General features: G+C 36.2%; 1 protein-coding gene across 1 annotated transcript; it reads right to left on the bottom strand.

The window, feature by feature from the left end:
- Positions 1-20,848: 20,848 nt before the first annotated feature.
- Positions 20,849-23,274, bottom strand: LOC110792217 (uncharacterized). The gene has a single exon (XM_021997027.2). It carries the CDS (start codon positions 23,060-23,062, stop codon positions 21,119-21,121), a length of 1,944 nt encoding a protein of 647 aa, XP_021852719.1. The 5' UTR covers positions 23,063-23,274; the 3' UTR covers positions 20,849-21,118.
- Between the last annotated feature and the right edge of the window lie 2,372 nt (positions 23,275-25,646).

Below are 25,646 nucleotides of genomic sequence, written 5' to 3'. Positions count from 1 at the left end.
ACTCAAATATTCGCCACCACGATCAGATCGTAATACTTTGATTTTCTTGCCAAGCTGATTTTGTACTTCATTTTGAAACTCTTTGAACTTTTCAAAAGATTCAGATTTATGTTTCATTAAGTAAATATACCCATATCTACTTAAATCATCCGTAAAGGTAATGAAGTATCGAAACCCACTTCTAGCTTCTGAACTCATTGGTCCACATACATCTGTATGGATGAGGCCCAAGAGATCACTAGCTCTTTCACCTTGTCCAGTAAAAGGTGATCTTGTCATTTTTCCCATTAGGCATGATTCGCATGTATCAAAAGATTCACAATCAAATGATTTTAGAAGTCCATCCTTTTGGAGTTTCTTGATGCGTTGCAAGCTAATGTGACCTAAACGACAATGCCATAGGTAAGTGGTGTTCAAATCATTTGATTTTTGCTTTTTAGTATTTATGTTATAAACATGGGTTTGTAAATCTAGCATATAAAGCCCATTCAACAATTTAGCATTGGCATAAAACATATCATCCTTATAAATAGAACAACAATTATTCTTTATAACGAATGTAAAACCTTCAGAATCCAAAACGGAAGCTGAAATGATGTTTTTGGTAATTGCAGGAACAAAATAACAATTATTTAATTCTAACACTAAACCAGATGGTAAAGATTATAATCTCCTACTGCAAGAGCTGCAACCTTTGCACCATTGCCTACGCGTAGGTCTACCTCTCCCTTAGCCAAGCTCCTACTTCTTCTTAGTCCCTGCACATTCGAAATAATGTGAGAACCACAGCCGGTATCAAATACCCATGAAGTAGTATTTGCTGCAAGAATATCTATAACATATATACCTGAAGTGGAAGCTACAGTTCCATTTTTCTTGTCTTCCAGGTACTTTGGGCAGTTCCTTTTCCAATGCCCTTTTGCATTGCAGTAGAAACAATCGCTGTCAGCAGCTACTCTAGCCTTTTCAGAAGTTTTTGCCTTAGGATGAGCAACTTCTTTGCCCTTCCCTTGAACATGCTTCTTCTTCTTTCCAGCGGCCCCTTTCTTGAACCCTTTTCCCTTGTTGACCATGAGAACTTCCTTCTTAGGTTCAACAATTATGTTTTTCTCAGCAGTTTTAAGCATTCCATGTAATTCTTCAAGAGTTTTTGAATCTCCATTCATATTAAAGTTTAGCCTAAACTGAGAAAATCCATCATGTAAAGAGTGCAGAATGATGTCAGTGGCCAACTCTTGACCATATGGGAATCCAAGTCTTTCCATGTTCTCAAAATGTCCAATCATATTGAACACATGAGGACCGACTGGCTTACCCATCTCGAGTTTGGACTCAAGAATTGCCTTATGGGTATCATACCTCTCCACCCTTGCTTGCTCCACAAACATACTTTTAAGAGTAGCAATGATGGTGTAAGCATCCATTAAATCAAACCTCTTTTGAAGCTTTGATTCCATGGAAGCTAGCATAAGGCAAGTGACAACTACTGACTTCTCTTTTATAGCTTTCTGATTAGCCTTTTCAGCATCAGTTGTTGTGGCGCTCAGAGTTGGGATAGGGGTCTCAAGGACATCATCTCTTCCTTCGGATCTAAGAACGATTCTTAGATTCCTTTCCCAATCAAGGAAGTTGTTTCTGTTCAACTTGTCCTTCTCAAGGAGCGAACGAAGATTGATGATAGGTTGGTTGTTAATCATTATATCTACAATAGAAAATTTGCAAAATTTAAAATCATGTTTGTCATACAAAAGCTTAAGAAAATTTAAACATGCTTTAAACATACATAAGCTAATGTGCATTTTATTCAAATTATTTTGTCCCTTGTGAATAAAATGATTCCAAGACCCCATTCCACAAGGTTTTAAGCGTACTTTAGCACTTCCCTAAAATTCATTGTGGTCAAGGTAAGCAAACCCCTTTACTAATTATACCATTTATAACTCTTGGTTAATAGGTTACATCTTATGTTAAACCTATTTCTATGCCTCACAATCCAAAACTTTATCTTTTGATGATTTTGTTGAGTGCAACCAAATCAAGGCTATAAACCCCTTATATAGATTTACCCGTACTATCCTAAGGTCAATGAAAAGACACCCCGCTTTAGCAGAAACTATCCTCCATATTCCCCAAGGCCTCATAGGTTATGATTTGGAAAGACATTACCTCAATATTCTTTTAAGGGACCTAAGTGTTACTATGTTGGTTCGTTTACTAGTGAACTAATGACGTAAACTAGGCAACATACATAAACTTAGATAAGCATTTTAAAGCAATATAAAATGCATAAAATAAATGTGATCCTAGTATGGCCCCTAAAAAATTAAGATCAAATCTTCAAAAGTCCTGTTCATCGTTCTTGGATCTCCATCCTTGAATCTTGATTGGACCTTCTTGCTCCATTGTGCTTACAATAGTGAATTTATAATCTAATTTAAACTCTTAAATTACAATAATACAAACGATACGCAGATCGTATTTAAAATTTACAAGAATACAAAACGATACGCAGATCGTATTTTCTATCCTATTTTGGGCCATACTAGTCATGTACCTGTAACAAAATATCATATATTCCATACACGCATATCATATAATATCAAAATTGAAGGAAATAATGCCCTTGGTCCAAGTATGCATTCTATGTTAAGTCTAATAAATGCGGTTCAGTATTAATTAACAAGTTAATAATTCAGTTAGATCAAGTGAGCTGAATGCCTAGCTAGAGGCCGCTTCAGTTCAAGTGGAATTAATGATATTAATCCACAGCTTACTCTTGACTGAACCCGTAGGGTCACACAAATAGTACGTAAACGGATCAAGTATTTAATGGCATTAAATACTCCATCTATGGATATTCGGAATCGACGGATCTTGGTTTCAGTGGGAGCTGAGATCGTCACAGGCAAGAAATGAATACTCCGGAAACGATGATATTGCCGGAAACGGAAATATGGATCTTATCGGAAATATAAATATTATCCAAAGTCGTAGATGTTGCCGGAAACGGAAACATGGTATGTATCGGAAAATATTATTGGAAATGGAAATATTACCAGAATCGGAAATATTGCCGGAAACGGAAATATTGTCAGAATCGGAAATATTATCGGAATCGGAAAATAATTCCGGAAACGGAAATATTAAATATTTGTTCAAAACGGAAATTGATTCCGGAATCGGAAATATTAAATATTGTTCGTATCGGAAATAAATTCCGGAACCGGGAATTTAATCGGAAGCGTATCGTACGAATTAGCATCGGACGAGGCCTGCCGGACGAAGGCCCAGCACGAAGTTGGGCCATCACCCAGCAAGCCAAAACGCGCGCCCAGCCAAACGCGCGCCCAGCCAAACGAGCGCCCAGCCAAGGCAGCGCCCAGGCCCACCGCAAGGCAGGCCCAGCGCGCGCCAAGGCCATGGCCTCGCTGCGTGGGCTGCTGCTCGCACGCACACGCATGGGCGGCTCATCGTGGCTGCCGTGTGTGTGTGTGTGTGAGTTTGTGTTCATGCACGATTCCTGAAACGTGCAGAGTTCGGTTAATGATTAAATTCCTAATTCTATTTGATAAATTAATTAAATAAGAGTTTTAATATAATTCTAATTTAATTAATTCGTATCCTAATAGGATTCCAATTCTCTTTCCATACCCCTATAAATATATGGCCTGGGTTCACAATTTATAACGAGTTTTAAAGTATTCAAAGTGAGTTTTTGAGAGAAAAATTCAGCCACACATCTTGCTCAAAAGTGCCGAAAATTCTAGTACCTTAAGGGCGATTCTTGTTGGTCAATCTTAAGGCGGATCCGGACGTGCTGTGGACTATCTACGGAGGGACGACACTTGGAGTCCTAAAGACTTGTTCTTGTTCGGTTCGGGCGCAGCTAGGGAGGGCACGCAACAAAGAGTATGCATCTAAATTATGCTATATGATTATGTGTAAATAATATGTATTCCTGGGTTAATGGTTGTTTCCGCATGATTTATGTAATATCATATGTATCATAACCTAACAGTGGTATCACGAGCCCCTTATTATTTTCATAATCTAAATTGCATGAACATGGTTAAATATTACAAATTTGCAAGAATTAAAAGGGGTGATTTATTTTCGTAATTGTTAATTAATTGCAAATTGCGTTTATTTAATTATACGTACGCAGTTTTTCGGCAGTTTCTTCGTTACTCATCCAAATCGAGTGATTTTTGTGTCAATTCCGCATGTAAAAGGCATTCTAAAATTTTGACAAAAAAAGTATTTTTCTGCCGAACTCAGAATTCTCAAATTCGAAGCCTAACTATGACTTTTCGAAGGTTTTAGTTTTTCGAATGCAAAATTTCGTAAATTTAAGATGTTAAATTAAATATTTGCGATTCTTGTTGATAAATCTTGAATTTTTGATTGACCTACTGTATATGTTTAACAAGTTTGAATGCCTAGCCTTGTTAATTATGCAATCTAATTTGTAATTATGATTAATTTGTTGAAAATTAGAATAATTTAGAATTAATTTGATTTTCATAATTAATTATAATTTAATTAGAAACCTATGATTAAAAACCACCATAAAAATTATAAATTTATGATAAATTTTAAATTTTTATGACCTAGACTTGAATCCATGATAATCGGAAATCAATTGAATAATAAATTTTCGATTTTTTCGCCCTAAAATTATGAAATTAATATTATTTATTAATTTGTCATTAATTTTAAATATAAATTTTAAATTTTTATGCGATTCGTTCATATAACTTGCACGCACAAAGCAATGGACGCTTCGTGTTACCCTTAAGGGGTGTTGTATAGTGCGGGCATGCGACGACGAGCAAGGGAGCTCGTCGCCCGTGCGGCACGAATGCAATGAGCAAGGGCGTAGTGCACGGGCACAAGGCAGCAGCCCTGCCTTGTGTCGTGGGCCACGAGCTATGAACAAATGGGCATGGGCGAAAGGCAAGCCAAGGCAGTCGCGTGTGGGCAGCAAGCGAGCTGCGCCACAACGCGCACTGCCTCGCGCAAGAGCGCGCAGCCTCGCGCGCAGCGAGCGCAAGCTCGCGTGCCACGAGCGCTGCGCCCAGCGTTGCTCGTGCGCACAGCGAGCAATGGCTCGCGCGCACAGCGAGCGATGGAGCGCGCGCAGCGAGCGCTGGCGAGCGCGCACTGCGAGCGATGGCTCGCGTGCGACGAGCGCTGGCGCGCGCGCACTGCGAGCGATGGCTCGCGTGCGACGAGCGCTGGCGCACGCGCAGCAAGCACCACAGCGTGCGATGGCTTGCGATGGTGATGCAGCAGCTATGCGACGAGCGCATGGGCTGCGCGCACATGGCCAGCGATGGCTGTGTGCGTGCGGCCCATGGGCGTGCAATGCGTAGGGTGTTTGCGTTGCGATTAGATCGTTTTGAATGTTTAATTTGAAATTTTTCAGTTTACGTAATTTTAATTAATTTTAAAATTAATAATTTAAATTATTTTCTAGGATTTTAATTTTGAATATTGTAATTATAATAAATTTTATTTATTCTAATTATTTTACTAAAATTAAAATCATGAATTAATTTAAATAGGACTGAAATTAAATTAAACTTTTGGATTCAATTATAAATTTATATGAGCTTTAAATTTTAATTAAATTTGTATGTTTCCGGTTAGACTTGAAATACATTTTTATGTTTAAAATTAGTAAAGCATATGAATTTATTGGTTTGAGTGGGAGCCCTTTTAGTCATAAAACTCTTGATTAGGTCTACAAATCCTTAAGGTTAAAACAACTTGATTAGAATTAATAAGGACTGAATAATTGGTAGATTATTGGTGCCCTTGATTAATTGCTGCAAATGTTTACGTAATGCATAATGTGTTTTACTAACCAGCTATGTGGGCCATTCATGATAATGAATGGGTGAATGGTATATATTGTATATGTACTGTTTTGCAGGTTATGAAGTGACTAGTATGGCCCAAATAGGATAGAAAATATGGTCTGCGTACCATTAATTTGAATGTAATTGGTCTAAAGTACCAAAGTTATTTTTCAATTCAAATATGGTCCGCGTACCATCAAATAGTTGTAATTAGTTATAGCTTATCCTGTTTGAAGAAAATGGTGCCTCCCACGGAGATTTTCAAGACGGACTTTGAAGTCAAAGCTTCAAGATGAAGTCGGGCCATACTAGATCACATTTATCTTATGCATGTTTTAAGTTATTTATTGTTTTTAAATATGTCTTAAAATGCATGAGATCAAAAGCTTGATTATGTTGCATGATTAAGGATTTTAGTTCACTTAAAATCTAACCAACATAGTAAGAGCCTTAAGTTCCAAACTTAAAAATTGAGTTAAAAGGTGCCATGCCAAAATATACACTTGCTTGGATATCCTTTACATCAATCTAGTAATAGTTTTCGCTCAGCGAGGTGTTACTTATTGGTCCTAAAGGGGCAAGGTACACAAATAATTGTGAGTACATGTTAGTTTTGGTGAAACTCAACGATATAAGTAAGGAGTCCTTTTATGTCGTGGCAAAATCGATAGGTTTACCTAATAAGTTCTTAGACGTACCTATCAACCAAGAATAGTTTCTAGACTATTAGCAAAAGGCTTTTGCTTACCTAAGATGTTCTAGGATTAAGTCGACAAACTGTGCTTAGTTCTTCAATGATTTTAGGATCTTGGAATCATTTTATTCACACCTGCCGGAACACATAACTTGAATAAAATGCTTAATAAACATTGAATTATGCATGTATGCTGGAATTTAAGTTTATTAAGAGAAACTGTGAATGGTTATTTATTTGTTTATTCTTTTCAATTGTAGTTTTTAATATGGCAAACAACAATTCATTCAACATTCGATCAATTCTCGAAAAGGAGAAGTTGAACGGGAAAAACTTCCTTGACTGGCAAAGGAACTTGCAAATAGTTCTTATGCATGAAGAAAAGGAGTATGTCCTAGATGAGGCGATGCCCGAAGCCGCAGGCGACGGGGTCACTCAGGCAGCCCTCAATCGTTGGATTGATGCCAACAAGGATGTAAAATGTCTAATGCTCGCCACCATGAGTGCGGATCTGCAGAAAACGTTCATCAACTCAGATGCTTTCACAATCATCAGTGAGTTGAAGAACATGTTCCAAGATCTGGCTCGAGTCGAAAGATTCGAGACTCATAGGCAAATTCTTGAGACCAAGCTTAAGAAAGGCGAGCCCGTAAGTCCACATGTTCTCAAAATGATTGGACTCATTGAGAATATGAGTCGGCTGGATCAGCAATTTTCTCAGGAAATGGCTATAGACACCATCCTCCATTCTCTTCATAGCGGGTATGATCAGTTCAAACTGAACTACAGTATGAATAGTCTGGACAAAACGCTCACTGAGCTTCACGGTATGCTGAAGACCTCTGAAAAGACGCTCAAAAGTGATAAGCAGGATGTGCTTATGGTGCGTGGGGGCAAGTTCAAGAAATCTGGAAAGAAGAGGAATGCTAAGAAAGGTGGCAACAAGGCCAGCCCAACTAAGCAAACTGGCGCCAAATCTGTAAAGAGGAAGGTCAGTCAACCCACTTCTGAATCCGAACGCTTCTACTGCAAGAAGAAGGGGCATTGGAAGAGAGATTGCTTGAAGCTAAAGGAAGATCAGAAGAACGGAACAGTCGTTCCATCTTCAGGTATTTTCGTTATAGACTGTATACTTGCTAATTCAACTTCTTGGGTATTAGATACAGGTTGTGGCTCACACTTATGTTCCAATCCACAGGGACTAAGAAGAAGTAGAAAGTTAAGCAAGGGTGAAGTCGACCTACGAGTGGGAAATGGAGCACGGATTGCTGCATTAGCTGTAGGAACTTACTATTTGTCGTTGCCCTCCGGGCTAGTTTTGGAACTGGAAGAATGTTTCCATGTTCCAAGTCTTACTAAAAACATCATTTCAGTTTCTTGCTTAGATGCTAAGGGATTTTCCTTTTTAATAAAAGACAATAGTTGTTCGTTTTATTTTAAAGAGATGTTTTATGGATCTGCTAGATTAGTCAATGGACTTTATTTATTAGATCACGACAAACAAGTATATAACATAAATACCAAAAAGGCCAAAAAGGATGATTCAGATCTCACCTATCTGTGGCATTGTCGATTAAGCCATATAAACTTGAAACGCTTAGAAAGACTTCAAAAGGAAGGAATTCTAGAACCATTTGACTTAGAGGATTATGGTAAATGCGAATCATGTTTACTTGGCAAAATGACAAAGCAACCTTTCTCTAAAGTTGGAGAAAGAGCAAATGAACTATTGGGTTTAATCCATACAGATGTATGTGGACCAATGAGTACAAATGCTAGAGGTGGTTTCAGCTACTTTATCACTTTCACTGATGACTTCAGTAGGTATGGTTATGTCTACCTAATGAAGCATAAGTCTGAATCCTTTGACAAATTCAAGGAATTTCAGAGTGAAGTAGAGAATCAATTAGGCAAGAAGATTAAAGCACTGCGGTCTGATAGAGGCGGTGAATATCTGAGCTATGAATTTGATGACCATCTGAAAGAATGTGGAATTCTGTCAGAATTGACTCCTCCTGGAACACCACAATGGAACGGTGTGTCGGAACGGAGGAACAGAACCTTGCTAGACATGGTCAGGTCAATGATGGGTCAGGCCGAACTTCCATTAGAATTTTGGGGACATGCACTAAATACAGCTGCACTCACTATAAATAGAGCTCCGTCTAAAGCTGTCGAAAAGACTCCATACGAATTATGGTTTGGAAAGCCTCCAAATGTGTCTTTTCTTAAGATTTGGGGATGTGAAGTATACGTCAAGCGATTAATTTCAGACAAACTTCATCCAAAATCTGACAAATGTATCCTTGTGGGCTATCCAAAGGAAACAAAGGGGTATTACTTCTACAATACATCTGAGAACAAAGTGTTTGTTGCTCGAGATGGTGTCTTTTTGGAGAAAGATCACATTTCCAAAATGACAAGTGGGAGAAAAGTAGACCTCGAAGAAATTCGAGTCGAACAACAAACTCTAGAGAATGCTCAAGATGACATTCAGGATGAAACTCAGAGATCTTTAGAAGAATCTGGTGAGAATCATGGTCAATCTAGAAATGTTACCCCGCGTAGATCGCAAAGATATAGATCTCAACCGGAAAGGTACTTAGGTATTTTGACGAACGAGAGCTATGACGTTCTATTACTTGAAAGTGATGAACCTGCGGCTTACAAACAAGCTATGACGAGCCCTAGCTCCAAGCAATGGCAAGAAGCCATGCAATCTGAATTAGACTCCATGTCTGAAAACCAAGTATGGGATTTGGTCGATTTGCCAGATGGCTACCAAGCCATTGGAAGCAAATGGGTTTTCAAACTGAAAAAGGACAAGGATGGGAAACTTGAAGTTTTCAAAGCTAGATTGGTTGCAAAAGGTTACAGGCAAGTCCACGGTGTGGATTACGATGAAACCTTTTCACCAGTTGCAATGCTAAAGTCTATTCGGATAATGTTAGCAATCGCTGCATATTACGATTACGAAATATGGCAGATGGATGTCAAAACTGCTTTCTTAAACGGCGTTTTAACAGAAACTGTGTTTATGACACAGCCTGAAGGTTTTGAGGATCCAAAGAATGCTAAAAAGGTATGCAAGCTAAAGAAATCAATCTACGGATTGAAGCAGGCATCCAGGAGCTGGAATATACGTTTTGATGAAGCAGTCAGTGACTTGGTTTCATCAAGAACGCGGACGAATCTTGTGTATACAAGAAGGTCAGTGGGAGCAAAATTGCCTTCCTAGTATTATATGTCGACGACATATTACTTATCGGAAATGACATTCCTATGTTGAATTCTGTCAAGATTTGGCTTGGGAAATGTTTTTCGATGAAGGATCTAGGAGAAGCACAGTACATATTGGGCATCAAGATTTACAGAGATAGATCTAAAAGGATGATTGGACTTAGTCAAAGCACTTATATCAATAAGGTGCTTGATAGGTTCAAGATGGCGGACTCCAAGCGAGGCTACCTACCCATGTCTCATGGAATGACTCTAAGCAAGACTCAGTGCCCAAAAACACTTGATGAGCGTAGACGAATGAATGGGATTCCATATGCATCATTGATTGGTTCAATAATGTATGCTATGATATGTACACGCCCGGATGTTGCGTACGCACTCGATGCTACGAGCAGATACCAGTCAGACCCAGGAGAGGCGCATTGGACTGCTGCCAAGAATATTCTGAAGTACCTGAAAAGGCACAAAGATGACTTCCTGGTCTATGGTGGAGATGATGAATTAATTGTTAAAGGCTATACGGACGCAAGTTTCCAAACCGACAAAGATGATTTCAGATCACAGTCTGGGTTTGTCTTCTGCCTCAACGGAGGAGCAGTAAGTTGGAAAAGTGCTAAGCAAAGCACCATTGCGGATTCTGCAACTGAAGCGGAGTACATTGCTGCACATGAAGCAGCAAAGGAAGCTATATGGCTAAGGAAGTTCATAGGTGAACTTGGTGTAGTCCCCTCCATTAAAGGACCAATAGCCCTGTATTGTGACAATAACGGAGCTATTGCACAGGCAAAAGAGCCTAGACACCACCAGAGAGTCAAGCATGTACTTCGTAGATTTCACCTTCTACGAGAGTTCGTTGAAAGAAAAGAAGTCGAGATAAGCAAAATTGAAACTGATGACAACATATCAGATCCATTAACTAAACCTCTGCCGCAAGCGAAGCACAACTCGCACACTGCAGCTATGGGAATCAAGCATATTGGAGAATGGCTTTGATGTCTCTATTTAATGTTTTAAAGTTTTAGAGTTTAAATCTTTGTAAAACATTATTGGTTAATCATTCACAATAAATGAAAAGAATTCATTTTTCCATTTAATTTGTGGTTTATTAAATGATGAGTCCCTTCAATTTGACGATATATTCAAGATAGACTGTCAGGACCAGTCCTGTGACTAAGAAATGTCTATCAAGTGAACTTGAATGTCAAAGGTTGAAAATGGTCCCTAGTCGGAGTTTTCTATAAAATTGGACGCATAGAAAACGTTAGACGACTAGAATGCAAGATGACCAGTAGTTCTGTTTCTTGAACTATGTGGACATGGCAATGTCATAATCATTTGCATAGATACTTACTTTGGGAAGACTAGTATCGGACAAGACCTATGAAACTTTACTGTAAGAGATGAAAATCTGTCATAAGTAAATTTCATTAAAATTATTAGACACTAAATCCTCAATACCTGAGTGATTTGAGATTACTTGTTTGAGAACTGGTTGCTTTGACGTTGACCAACCGTCGCACCGTAAAAGGAGGCTATAAAGGCAACGCTCAGGTAATCACCTATCAAACGAAGTCTAATCTCAAGATCGCAAGATTGGGATTGTCCTCCCATAAATCGGGATGAGATGCTTAAAAGTTGTACAAGGCCACTCGGAGAGCTAGAAACTGTGAAATGCATGGCCGTGCTCGGATGAATCATAGGCTATGATTATCTGTTTATTTGATCAGTTGAACTCTGAAACCGAGGAACACCTCTGGACATAATAAGGATGACAACTCTTACCTTATGTTCAAGAGCAAGCATCGAGCGACAAAGGAATTAGGAAATGCACACTTGTCCCTAAGGACAAGTGGGAGACTGAAGGAAATAATGCCCTTGGTCCAAGTATGCATTCTATGTTAAGTCTAATAAATGCGGTTCAGTATTAATTAACAAGTTAATAATTCAGTGAGATCAAGTGAGCTGAATGCCTAGCTAGAGGCCGCTTCAGTTCAAGTGGAATTAATGATATTAATCCACAGCTTACTCTTGACTGAACCCGTAGGGTCACACAAATAGTACGTAAACGGATCAAGTATTTAATGGCATTAAATACTCCATCTATGGATATTCGGAATCGACGGATCTTGGTTTCAGTGGGAGCTGAGATCGTCACAGGCAAGAAATGAATACTCCGGAAACGATGATATTGCCGGAAACGGAAATATGGATCGTATCGGAAATATAAATATTATCCAAAGTCGTAGATGTTGCCGGAAACGGAAACATGGTACGTATCGGAAAATATTATTGGAAATGGAAATATTACCAGAATCGGAAATATTGCCGGAAACGGAAATATTGTCAGAATCGGAAATATTATCGGAATCGGAAAATAATTCCGGAAACGGAAATATTAAATATTTGTTCGAAACGGAAATTGATTCCGGAATCGGAAATATTAAATATTGTTCGTATCGGAAATAAATTCCGGAACCGGGAATTGAATCGGAAGCGTATCGTACGAATTAGCATCGGACGAGGCCTGCCGGACGAAGGCCCAGCACGAAGTTGGGTCATCGCCCAGCAAGCCAAAACGCGCGCCCAGCCAAACGCGCGCCTAGCCAAACGAGCGCCCAGCCAAGGCAGCGCCCAGGCCCACCGCAAGGCAGGCCCAGCGCGCGCCAAGGCCATGGCCTCGCTGCGTGGGCTGCTGCTCGCACGCACACGCATGGGCGGCCCATCGTGGCTGCCGTGTGTGTGTGTGTGAGTTTGTGTTCATGCACGATTCCTGAAACGTGCAGAGTTCGGTTAATGATTAAATTTCTAATTCTATTTGATAAATTAATTAAATAAGAGTTTTAATATAATTCTAATTTAATTAATTCGTATCCTAATAGGATTCTAATTCTCTTTCCATACCCCTATAAATATATGGCCTGGGTTCACAATTTATAACGAGTTTTAAAGTATTCAAAGTGAGTTTTTGAGAGAAAAATTCAGCCACACATCTTGCTCAAAAGTGCCGAAAATTCTAGTACCTTAAGGGCGATTCTAGTTGGTCAATCTTAAGGCGGATCCGGACATGCTGTGGACTATCTACGGAGGGACGACACTTGGAGTCCTAAAGACTTGTTCTTGTTCGGTTCGGGCGCAGTTAGGGAGGGCACGCAACAAAGAGTATGCATCTAAATTATGCTATATGATTATGTGTAAATAATATGTATTCCTGGGTTAATGGTTGTTTCCGCATGATTTATGTAATATCATATGTATCATAACCTAACAAAAATATTATCATTCATTCATTTACTTAATTAAAGTAAATGACCTTAATTAACTAATAATCATATTAATAATTATCTTGTTTTTAATTAATTAACTTAACTAACTTAAATAACTAATTAAAGAAGTTTTCTTATTATTTTGATGCAATTCAAAATTTATATGGAATAAAAGTCACTGTATCATTAATTGCTTGTTTGTGGTCCACATCCACACATAACGCCAAAATAATTTTGGAAATCAAATCCCCAACATTCATTATTTGGGTCGGTGAAGAGAAAAGGAAATTTGCAGATCCACGTTTGGCAACCGCAACAACACAGCACCAGGCTGGTCGTCGCAACCATTGAAGCAGCCCGTGAAGGCTCCACGCAACAGTTGCGCGAGCACCGGAGCAACCCTTTTTCGTGTCGCAACCTCCAGCAGCCACCACCACGCAACGATTTGCGGGCGGTTCTGCTTGCCTCGACAACCCGCCGTCCCTAACAACCCACGACCTCCGCCTTGCACAATCCCCGTTTCTCCCACTCAATTCGTGCAACAATTTGCGTGAATTTGGTAAGATTTCAAGGAAACAGTTTGATTGAATTTGGGGTTTGTAATTTTCATAAAATTAGGGTTCATAGAAGAAATTGGGCATAAAACGATTTTGTGCACAATTAATCAATGTTGTTGGGCATAATTAGGTACGAAATCGAAATTAAATAGGCTAAATAATCTGATTATTTACGTATAAATTTCGAATTTTCCTTGGTAATTTTCGGATTTATGTTTGCACAAAAAAAATCAAATATTTTTAATGTATTATAAATTTATACAATTAATCATAATTAGTTGCATAAATATAAGCATAATTCGAAATTTTATTGGGAAGCTCTAGGGTATTGCCGTGACTGTTTGTTAAAATCAATATTTTAATTTTTTCTTGTTATCCCATATATTAAATTCTGCCATAATTGAATCAAAATAATCAAGAATATGCATCAAAATTAAAACTTTAATCATGATCATAATTAACGTATGCAAGGGGCTAACTGATACCACTGTAGGATTAGATGCTAATAGCGGAATTGCAGAAAACACTTTTCTCACATCTAACAGGATCGCAAGCATACATTAATATGAATCATAATATAGGAGTTAAATATACCTTTGATGCGTGATTCCCGAGTATACGAACAAGGATCAATTCGGAGACAGAACCCCAAGCGTGATTCCTCTACTTAGTCCACACGAGCACAGATCAAGATCTCCTTGCGTCGTTTGCTAGAACGGATGGAGAAGATGGAAATCTCTCTCTCACTTTCACAAGGAAGGGATGGATTTGGAGTATTGAATAAGGTTAATGATTTATTCAACTTGTATTTAATCATATGGTCATCACGTCTATATATAATAACTTGATAACCAATCCTACTAGAACTAGGGAACCTAGTATCCTAGTAAACCTTAACTACTCCAAAATCCTATCCAACACCAAAGACCATCATGGGCCTTGGGTCATATTGATCATATCCAATACTCTATTGTGTGTGACCTTATAGGACCCGGTTATATTAGTAGTAGCCCAATAATAATTAGCCCACAGATCATAATTGGTTTCTAGCAAAACATTATGACCACCTAAATAACCGGATTATTAATCTCCATTATTAATCCTAATCTATATTTAGTGATTGCCATCTTAATTAAAGGACATATTCCTTCAGTAATATGTAGTAATTGTTTTTAGTATACGACAAACTTGAGTGTATAATTGAACTGGAAATCAGCAGTGAAAGAATCGAATTTGTACATTGACATACTCCATTTACGTCCTTCAAAATAAATTGTGATCCAACTTAGTAAATATCTAGAGTAAGTGAGGTAATCAGTCCGATATTTAAATTTTAAATTGGTAAACCACTAAAGCTAAGGACTTTTGCAACAAATATAGTTGAATATTTGTACACCAGCAAACAATATTTATCGACCTACAGTATGTTACTAGCTAAAAAAAAAGAAAGTCGTAATTTATTTTGAATAATTGTTCGCTAAGTAAGCCAAATGTTCCGTTATTATCCACCCATATATTATGACACATTAGCATCCACCAATATATTTATATTTTATGATGATAATGATTGATTGCGATCATTATTGTAAATAAGATATTTCAAATTTTCACACGTCGCCACTCGCCAAATATAGTTCATTGTTCCTGATTTAATTTAATAAATATACGTATCTATATAATTAAATAAATGTCTTATATATACGAGGGAGGCTACATTGCTGGTAACCAGCGGCACAATTACCCCATACCCGGGGTATAATGGTAATTTCATCTAATGAGTTGAAAAGTCAAACAAAGTACTACATATGGGCAACAATGACAGTAATTAGTGCAACAATGACAGTATTTTAATACAACAATGACAGTATTTATGCAAACGATGACAATACTTATATAACACTTGTATACATACTTTTACCCATTTATTTAATATGCAACACTTTTATCCATTCATTTAAGTGGTCTCTTTACTTTTTATATTTCATTACAATTGTATACATAATTTCCTTTTTTTTTGGGTGATTGTGACAGTATTTTAATACAACAATGACAGTATATATACAACAATGACAATACTTATATTAGAAATGACAGTATATAACAAGTAAACAACACTTTTACACATTTATTTAAAGGTGGGCCATGTTTTCATTTTTTATTTTATTTTTTAAAGTGGGTATGGAGTCCTTATTTCGCTGGTTACCAGCGATGTAGACAACCTCTTATACATATATGTCATGTCCCCCCTTCAATTCTCTCTCTCACACACACATCAAAATTCAAAAGCTTACCCAACAATAGTCTCCCTTACTTGTATGCACATCATAAATTATATTAAAGCCTTACTCTTACCAATTCTCTTACCAAATCTCACATTATATAAAAAGGAGTTGAGAATTTCTCAAGGTTCTCCTCCTCTTCCTACCTCCTCCTAGCAAAGGCGTAAAAGGGCAAGTTTGCGCTTTCAATTCAGAAGGCTTAGTAACAACTACCCAGAGGAATATATCGAAGGGGTAGATCATCAACAACGTTGAAGCTAGATTGAAGGATATTATATGGTGTGGAGTATATATACATAAATATATATATACTTGATCGAAGAAATGATATTTCCTTGTGAATTGGTGATTGTAGGTTGCGTTTATGTTTTCTTGATCAAGTGTGCTCAACAATTCCTATCTTTTCTTGTTACCATATAACGACATTTGGGGTTGTTTAATTAACTTCTTACTAGTTTTGATCATCCTTTAGGGTTACGATTACACTTTTGCAACAAACTCGTTATACCATGTACGTTAATTACATAGCTGGATTTCACATAGTTGTGTTATTGTTGTAAATTTTAAGGGAGAAGGGAGACTTTTTAATTTTGTTTCAACTAAATCAACTTTCAAAATGTTAAAGAGTTGAGATGATTTTGTTAGGAAATTTGAGTTATAAAATTCATTCATATTATTATATGGTTATATATACTACGTACTACGAATGAGCCGATTTTTATTTTTTTTGTTAATGGTTATTGCTTGCTATCAAGGACATGGAGTTTTTCCAGTTTTGAACTTCCAGCTGAATACTTTATAGACTGAATAACGCAAGGTTTATGAAAAAGCTCTTTATGAATGTTAAAAACTAAAATAAATTAATCATAAAAAGTCATATGATATCTAAAAAAGAAATTTGAATCCACCAAATATATAACCAAATCAAATCAATCGAGGTTGACATGAGTGGTTAAGGGTTTCTTGCTCCTTAACCAAGGTCTCGGGTTCGAGCATTGGGAATGGAAAAAACCTCAACTGAGAGGGATGCTGTCTATCGAGGTACCCATACAAACTCCCTCGGGAGATTAATTTTGTTGATATTTAAAAAAAATACACTTGTAGTTGTAGAGATTTCAATTTAGATATTTTTGGCATTGAGTTGAGATATTTGTGCTCGTGAGTCATTCATGGAAAAGGATACAGAGTGATTTAATTTTTATTTGATTTATTTGTGGAGTGACACGTGATTTCTTAATTTGGGTCCCATTTATTGAATCTCACCTAATTACATTTACGGAGTAGTTATACCGTATGTCGGTATGTGGATACAAATTACGGAGTGGAGTAAGAAGCAAGCCTTGTACACACGTATAATCTGACTTTTTTTTCTAAAAAATAAGGGAAAATATACGTATGAGCCTCTCCGTACGAGAGTCACTTATAGGAAGTCGTTATAAATAAGAGAAGATAACTTTCACTAGTAGTAGAGTCTACATACATATTTCCACTAATTAAATGTCTAACATTTGCAATCCAATCTGTTGCGAAATTTGCTTCTCTTAAAACGTGTTTGATCTCCCAAGTGTCAAAAAAGGCGAAAAGATGCTTGATGTCAGTAATGATAGTTATGAGTTTTTCAAGGAGTCGTCCATAAACCTTTAACTGCAGTGATGATGAGAAGATTGTCGCCCTCAATTGATCCCAATTTACCACAAAAGTCATCCATTAATTTGATTTTTATATACCAAGTAAACTCCTTATTTTGTTGCCGTACCAGAATGTTTTGTGTAAAATAAATTGGGAGGTTGTTCGAGCAGGCAACAAACTTTTATGTTTGAGTGACGGGATCTATAAAATTATAAAGTGAGCTACTTCGGGAGTATTTACTAGAAAATTCTATCTGATACTTAAGTCATTTGTCGTCGACTTGCTATGCAATTTAGAGAGAAAAAATATAGAGAAAGAAGAGAGAGAGTTTGTTTGTGAAAATTTCATCACTTAATTGATTTGACTATTTAGCATTTATAGGCAGTAAATATTTTAAAAAATAAAATAGTCGAGGTGTAAAATCGGTGGACAATATGAGGCTTGAAGTTGGGCCTCATGATTCTAAGGAAAGCTTATATGGGAGTAGGAATGACAAGGGATCGAACTCGGGTTGAATGTAGTAAACTCCAAACCGATTCATTTCCAATTCGGACCCCGGAATTGCATCCGAATCCGAAGCTCTGAAATCCGACTCCGATCCATTTACCTTTACAGGAGGCCCGAATCCGATCCGATCAGACGGACCTCCGAAAGGGTCTGAATCATTTGATCCAAATGCATTTGAATGCTCCCTATAACGTTTTGCTTCAATTTCCCTATTAATTTTATTTGTTGCACATGTTGGGTGCTCAAAAAATTATAATATGAAACATTAGGATCCTAACTTAAATGAAAAAGGAGTAAATTAATAAAATTAATTACAAGCACATTAATTTTATCAAACATGCTGTAATTTTTCATAAAAGAATATTTGCAAGAGTTCACACTTTGTAAATATACATCGAGATTAACTCAACAATAACTAAAATAATTATATTTATTGTTAGATAATGCCTTGAATCGGTCAAGTCCCTTACTGCAACGCCCCAGCACGGGGATCTCACTTTACGGTACCTGTTATTATGGACACGGGTTATCTGTTTTGGGCCTATTTTCTAGGCTTTTCCGCATCTGTCTAAAGAGTACTATATAAACTCTTAGGTCATAACCTAGCCGTATTCTGTAATCTGTATTCCTCAAGATCAATAAAACTTTCCTCCCCTCTGCCTGTGGACGTAGCTAACACATTGATAGTGAACCACGTTAAATCTCTGCGTTCTTTAATTACGTTAATTTAATCTTTCTTTGCATCCGTTATAACATTTATTTTGTACATACAAAGTATCAGTAATAAAATACTTACTCCTTACGTTCTTTAATATTTACAACAATTTGACTTTTACGTTATCTATAGTTCCATACATTAACTTTGACCACATTTCTCACTATTATATAAAAATCAAATATTATTGTATAAAATGTTATTAGTCTTAATGCATACTCCGTATTTTTCAAATCATTAATTTTTTTTTTAATATTTTTTAACTATATATAATTGTATAGAATTATGGTTATATTTGGCAAGTATGTCAACAAACGGTTCTAAGTATGTCAATAAGCAGCGCGGAGTATAAAATACTACGTACATTAATTTAGAAATGGCAGTTACCAATTGTTTGTTGGTTCAGTGGTGATTGGGGCTGAACTTAGTAGGGAGAATCCGTGTTCGATCCCCCACAACAATAATTAGGAGGGGACTGAAACCTAACTACCCTGAACTCGCCCCGAAGTCGAATTAGCCATAAGGGTAAACCGGGTGCTAACACAAAAACAAATTTAGAAATGGTAGAAAACATTTCTGAAGGTGTTGTAAGATGGGTCAAGACATCCTTTCTAAAGTACTCCGTATTAACGGCCTAGTCCAAAGAGCACAAAAAGCAGTTTAGTAAATTAAAAAAATTCAGAAAGTGGGAAAGGTAGGCCCAAATCCAATCTCCCTTAGACTTGCAATTTGCCAGTGTCAACTATTCATCCGAGATCTGATCTTTGCAAGGGCAGCTGGTCTATTGTACACCGAGGTGCATACACGGCCAGACAAAATCTAGAATACGTATGATTGTGTATTTTAATACTCGCAATGTTTGTGTATTTACACATATATTCTATTTTGACTATTATTGGTGATTTATACGTATGATAAAACATAATCATGTAAGATATTGTTAGATTCGTCTCAATTTGTATTTCCAAAATATAACTTTTTATAATTTTTGCTTAAAGAGAATTAAGAATATTAATTATCAAAGTTTTGCATAGTCATACGTAAAAGTTAACAACGTTACAAGTATTAAAAATTGGAGGAAGTACAACATGAGGGCATGAAGCGTCATGTAATGTTGTGCGTCGTTAGGTGTATTGTTTTTCATACCCCCGAGGTCCAGAGTGTATAATAGAAACTCTGTAAGATATGGCTGTTTCTTAACCAACATAAAAGTTGTTAGTGAAAAACTCATATAATGACTTGGAGGGTAACATGATTAGCCCATCAACTGCGAAATATTTGAGAGTGGCTCAAGCGAAAATTTGTGTAACTGAACTGATTAACCTACGAGATAAATGATTCAGTAGAGTCTTTGTTCTTACCACATAAAAAAAAAAAAAAAAAAAAAGGGGGGGGGGGGGGGGATACACGAAGAGTTACCGTTAAGGTGGAATAAATTGAATACGAAATATAACGCCCCCAATGTTGACCATAAAATAGTAATGCACAGTTAAGTGGCTAGTAAATTAAGAAAACGAATAGCACCAAGATCATCCATCAGATTTTGTTGTAGTCATTGCATGACAAAAATGATAATGTTCCATGAAAAAGATGGCACTCCTTAATCAAAAGCAATTGTAATCAAGCAATATAGCCACTATTTATTTGGTGGGGTTACATCACAAGCTCCAAGCCTCCAACAACACCATTAAAAACAAACTACATGCCTTGCATGATTGTCCTTTTTTCCTTTGCTTTTGTGCTTTTGTTTTCCACTAAAAAAAGATTAACACACTTAATAAGCACAATATTAAAGTGGCTTGTCAATTTTATTGCATGCGAAGTTGTGAACAATCCACTTAAGTAAGAGTTATCTGAACCCACAAAGCTCAACTTAGTGCTTAAGATTGATGATCTTTGTACGATAAAACTTCGATTCGAGTGCCTACTCCCCATTTTGTAATTTGTATTGTCCTTATGGCACATTCTCACAAAAAATGAAATAGCTATCATCAGAACTTACTAGTTATGAAATAAGCGAAAACAAGGTGAACATAACATAAAAATGCGTAAGAAAATGAAAATCTTACTAGGACTGGAGAAAATAACAATGAAATGAGATACTGATAGCCAAATTTGGTCTTCAATTATTGACACTATAATGTTTATTTTTACAATGATTAGGATTTGATTTTAGAAATATACTCCGTACTATCTGAGTACAATTCACAAAAGATGAACATAAACCTGCACCTTCTCTAATATCAGAAGATAAGGATAGAACCACATCTTAATCAAAACAAAAAATGTAAACAAAGGTACACAGATTTTCTCAAAGGGCAAGATAATAATATTAACACTTGACATTCCCTTGAAAATGGAAGGCTGTGTTCAGCCTCTCACCACCTTGAACACCAGACAGCAGATTACAGTCAGTGCAACGGCAAACATCCGGCCTCCTATAAGGCCAGTAAGTGGGATCATTACAGTGGTTAAGTACTTCAAGTTTCTATCTTTTTCCTTAACCATTTCACAAGATTTAGGGATTCTGTTATCAAGTTGTAACATCCCAGTTAAACAAGTATTCGCAGCTTCAAATTTGTCGGTTCCACACTCATCTTCCTCAACAGATGATATAGTCATTGTTGATCCAGTTACTTCCTGTTCATCCTCCTCCTCCTCCGAATCAGTTTCAGAATCTTGAGTAGCATCAGTATACGCTGAAGAGTGTTCTCTTTCGTGTTTATCCTTGTTTTTCTTATGCATCTTCTTAGGTACAAGTTTCTTCCAGAACTTTCTGTGCTTCTTAATTTGATCATTATGATTATTAACTGATTCAGAGTCTTGATCATCTTCCTCAACCGATGATATAGTTGTTGATCCCTCTACTTCGGTTGTTTCCTGTTCATCTTCCTCCTCCAATTCAGTTTCAGAATCTTGAGTACCATCTGCAGAGTTTTCTCTTTCGTGTTTATGCTTGTTTTTCTTATGCATCTTTTTCGGTACAAGTTTCTTCCAGAACTTCTTGTGCTTCTTAATTTTACCATTATGATCAACAACTAATTCAGATTCTTCATCTCTATTTCCTCTTCCTTCTATGACCCTTTTCTCCCATAACAGATCAACATACCTAATAGGACCACTAAAATTCGAGCTCTTTGAGTATTTGGTGTTGTTCAATTCAAGGTCTAAAATTTCATACATGGGCTTATCTTGCTTTTCTCCATTTTTGTTGACAGGAGTGCTATCCCCACTTCCTTGCTCGATTTCTCCCTTCGACGAAATAGTTTCTCCATCATCATCTTCTTCAGATGATACCTCATTTTCCCTAATATAACCATTTCCTAACTCTGAATCGATCGATATATCCTCGTTTTCAACTCCTTCTTGGTCGGAATCTTTTTTACAAACTTCCCTTTTCGAACCAATAACAGAGGACCTAGTCAACACTGCTCTTCTCACACTTCTTACCCTAAACTCCTTCCTGGGTTTAGAAGAACCCAAATGTGGCAACAATTCTTGCAATTTCAACTTAACATCTAGGCAAGGCTTAAACGATCCACAAATCGAGTTTCCTGCATATTCCAATAGGAGCAACAACGAAGCCCCAATTGTAATCCCTACAACAAACCACTTTGTATACAAGGCTACACCCACAACCAATGCACCCTTCATAATCGACATTGAAACTACATTTTCACACGGCTTCAATAACCAGAAAGAGGGTTTTCCTACATATTCTAACAAGATTAACAACACAAACCCCAAAGTGATCAACGCAAGAAACCACCTTTTGATATACAATAGCGCAACAAAAACAATAGCCCCTATTAAAATTGACAACAAAACCACAAAATTCGAATTTAAAACCTCGAAAATCTCTCCTTTCTCCTCATTACTCTGATTTTCACAAGATTTACGATGCAATTCTATTACAGGGTTTTCACGGGAAACAATATCTTCAACAAATATACGGTTTTCATCAATCTGAGCAACGTTTTCTTCCGAATTTTCAACATTTGAGGAACTGGAAACATCAAAATCAGAGGCGGAAACAGAAGAATCACTCACCGAGGGCAAATTTGGTAAACGTTGTTGTTCATCAACATCAAAACCTCCTTCTTTTGCTTCTGTAATGGCGGTTTTCTTCTTGGATTTGCGATTCTTTGATTTGTGTTTCTGCAACTTATCACGATTCTTAACAAACAGATCAACAAGAGAGGTCGGAAACCCAGTTTCAACAACAAGGGACCCACCTCGCTTAGGGCCTGTTTGGAGGTCGGAAACTAACCGGGAAATCCGACTCCCCTTATGCTTCTTCCATAAAGAAGGCATGATTTAATAAAATCAATCACCAAATAAACAAAGATCCAAACTTTATTGGGTATAAGTTCATCCAAACAAACAAGGAACAAGAAAAGGGATTTGGGAAGTTTGCCGAAAAGAGAGAGAAAATTGGAGGAGAGAGAAAATTGGGGGAAGATGAGAAATAAAGGAAGCAAGTGAGAGTAAAGTGTGTGGGTTGATATTTTAAGAACACTTGGAAGGTTTTAAAAGGAGGTAAGAAAGTTTTTGAAAGGGAAAGTTTGGACACCCAACTTATAATTTGGGTCAAAGGAAAGACCTTATTTTCCTTAGTTGCAAAATTCAACACCTTTCTCAAATCTCAATAATATTGATCGACATAAACGTGTGTGATGCCAATGATGTGTGTTCAGCTAAATTTGTGGCATGCTTTGTACACATCATTGCCCTAAAATAAAGGTAAGTTGAATTGTTTGGCTTGTGGTGGAGGAGATTTACAGATGTTAACTAACTCAACATGATATTTTTACCATAATGTATTACTCCGTAGTAAATTTTAAATATCTTTAACTCTTTACCGTGTCTTTACGGATATCATCGTAATACATCCGTTTCATAAAGATCTTTACAGTTATCATTTGCACAAATATTAAGATAAAAGTAGAAAAGTTGGTTGAATATAAAAATAATATGGATAAAGTAAGAGAAATGTGTAAATAGGGGAGTAGGTGAGTATAAGAAAAAAAAAAATTGAATAATGTAAGAGAAAGTGAGTGAAAATTATGGAAAGTGTAAATATCATTTTGAAACGAAGGTAGTACGGAGTACTATGTATTTTTCTACATATACGTGATTAATGTAGATACGGAGTATTGGATTGCATGTTATGTGTATTTGTATTGAAAATAATGATTATATTTGCACAAAAAAAAAATATACTCTTTCATTTTTTAAGAAGACCTACAATTTGATCGGTACAAAGTTGTAGCAGCTTTAAGTTAGATTTTAATAAACTAATGTACTTTCTTCGTTTTTCCATAAAAGTTACAAATTGACAGATACTGGGTTTTAGAAGTTTGGAGTTGTAACTCTTATTAAAAACGGCCGGTTATAAAAGTGTAACTCTTATCTAAAAAAAATCAAAAGGGGTACTTTTAAAGGGCAATACATCTACATGCTATTTAATCATCTTTGAACTTAAATAAAACAACTATGGAGTATGTCTGTAACTAGTATGATGAAACCTTTTTTTTTTTACGGTAGCATGATGAAACTAAATTGTCAATACGTTTAATTATAATCTAAATTCTGCTTCGTACTACTATAAGATAAAGTATATACAGAGTACATAACATAACTTTATTTATAAAAGGATCGCATTGTATACGATTAACTAATGATTTGGTATTCACTATCCACTAATCCACATAAAAGAATAAAATGGTAAACTAATTATTAAATTGTTGGTTATCCATTAGCCACATCATAGAGTGAAATTATAATTAATACTCCGTATTTGTTTAACCACTATCCAAAACATAGTATAGAGTGAGATTATGTTACTGTGTTTTGGTATGAGGATATGTCATATTTTTTGTTACATTGAAAGATCCCCAAAGATTTTTATTGAATGAGTCATAAGATAAGACAAACTATTCTTATGGTTCTGTTTCTCCCACAGAAATACTCCGTATTTGCAACCAACTGAAAGTATCTTCAATTGTCCATCTTAGACTTTACAGATTACAGTCACAGTTCTCACAACAATAAAAATATATGCATATTTAAATTTTGATGTCCAAATCGCGAAAAAATTAAAATTAACAAAAGTTCTTGCATGTTTCGGGTGTAAAATAAATTTATTGTGTATTGCAGTAATCTTTAATCAGCTTTTGCTAACTTTATATAGAATAGTCGAAAAGAGATTGTACATCAGCATTAATTAAGAATTTTGGAAAAACTGATGAAAAATAAAGAGGGTACTCCGTAGAATATTTTCGGAATTCTACATGTCATGCCAATCTATCTATATCTATTACTATATACTAAAAGAGACACTAGGAATGACAAGTGTTAATTTCTGGTGCAATTTTTTCCCGCCAAAAATCATTTCCTAAAAAAAAATATATCTATTTTATTCTATTTTTATTTTCTTTCCTTTTGTATAAATGTTTATAAATAGAAAAAATTATAGGATTATTAAATATGACATTATTAGACAATTTTGATAATATTTAGTCAGATCGCCATATCAATAATAGAAAACATTCTTACTCAATATTTTGTTCATATTAAGCATATCAAATATTTAATTTGGTCAAATCATCATATTAAACATATAAAATATATAATACGTAATAGAAAGGAAATTGCATATTGTTATATAATAAAATGAGTACGTTCGAGATTTATTAATTACGCAATAGATTTAAGGGATAAATTTTTCAGTTAAAAAAGATGATTAATTAATAAATTTTAAATAACCGTGCGTGCACGGGACCTAATCTAGTACTATACTAAAAGAGAGGAACTCAATGTGGTGATGACAAATGTCACCACATGATTGGTCCTCTCTTTTAATATAAATTAATTAATAAGATAACATTTTTGTCAT

The sequence above is a fragment of the Spinacia oleracea genome, chromosome 4 (assembly GCF_020520425.1).
Source record: "Spinacia oleracea cultivar Varoflay chromosome 4, BTI_SOV_V1, whole genome shotgun sequence".
Lineage (NCBI taxonomy): Eukaryota > Viridiplantae > Streptophyta > Magnoliopsida > Caryophyllales > Amaranthaceae > Spinacia > Spinacia oleracea.
Note: the sequence above shows the minus strand (reverse complement) of the source record. Positions and strands in the feature narration are given on the sequence as shown.

Excerpts from the sequence above, each read along its gene's own strand:
- LOC110792217 (XM_021997027.2), bottom strand. The coding sequence starts at position 23,062 with ATGCCTTCTTTATGGAAGAAGCATAAGGGGAGTCGGATTTCCCGGTTA.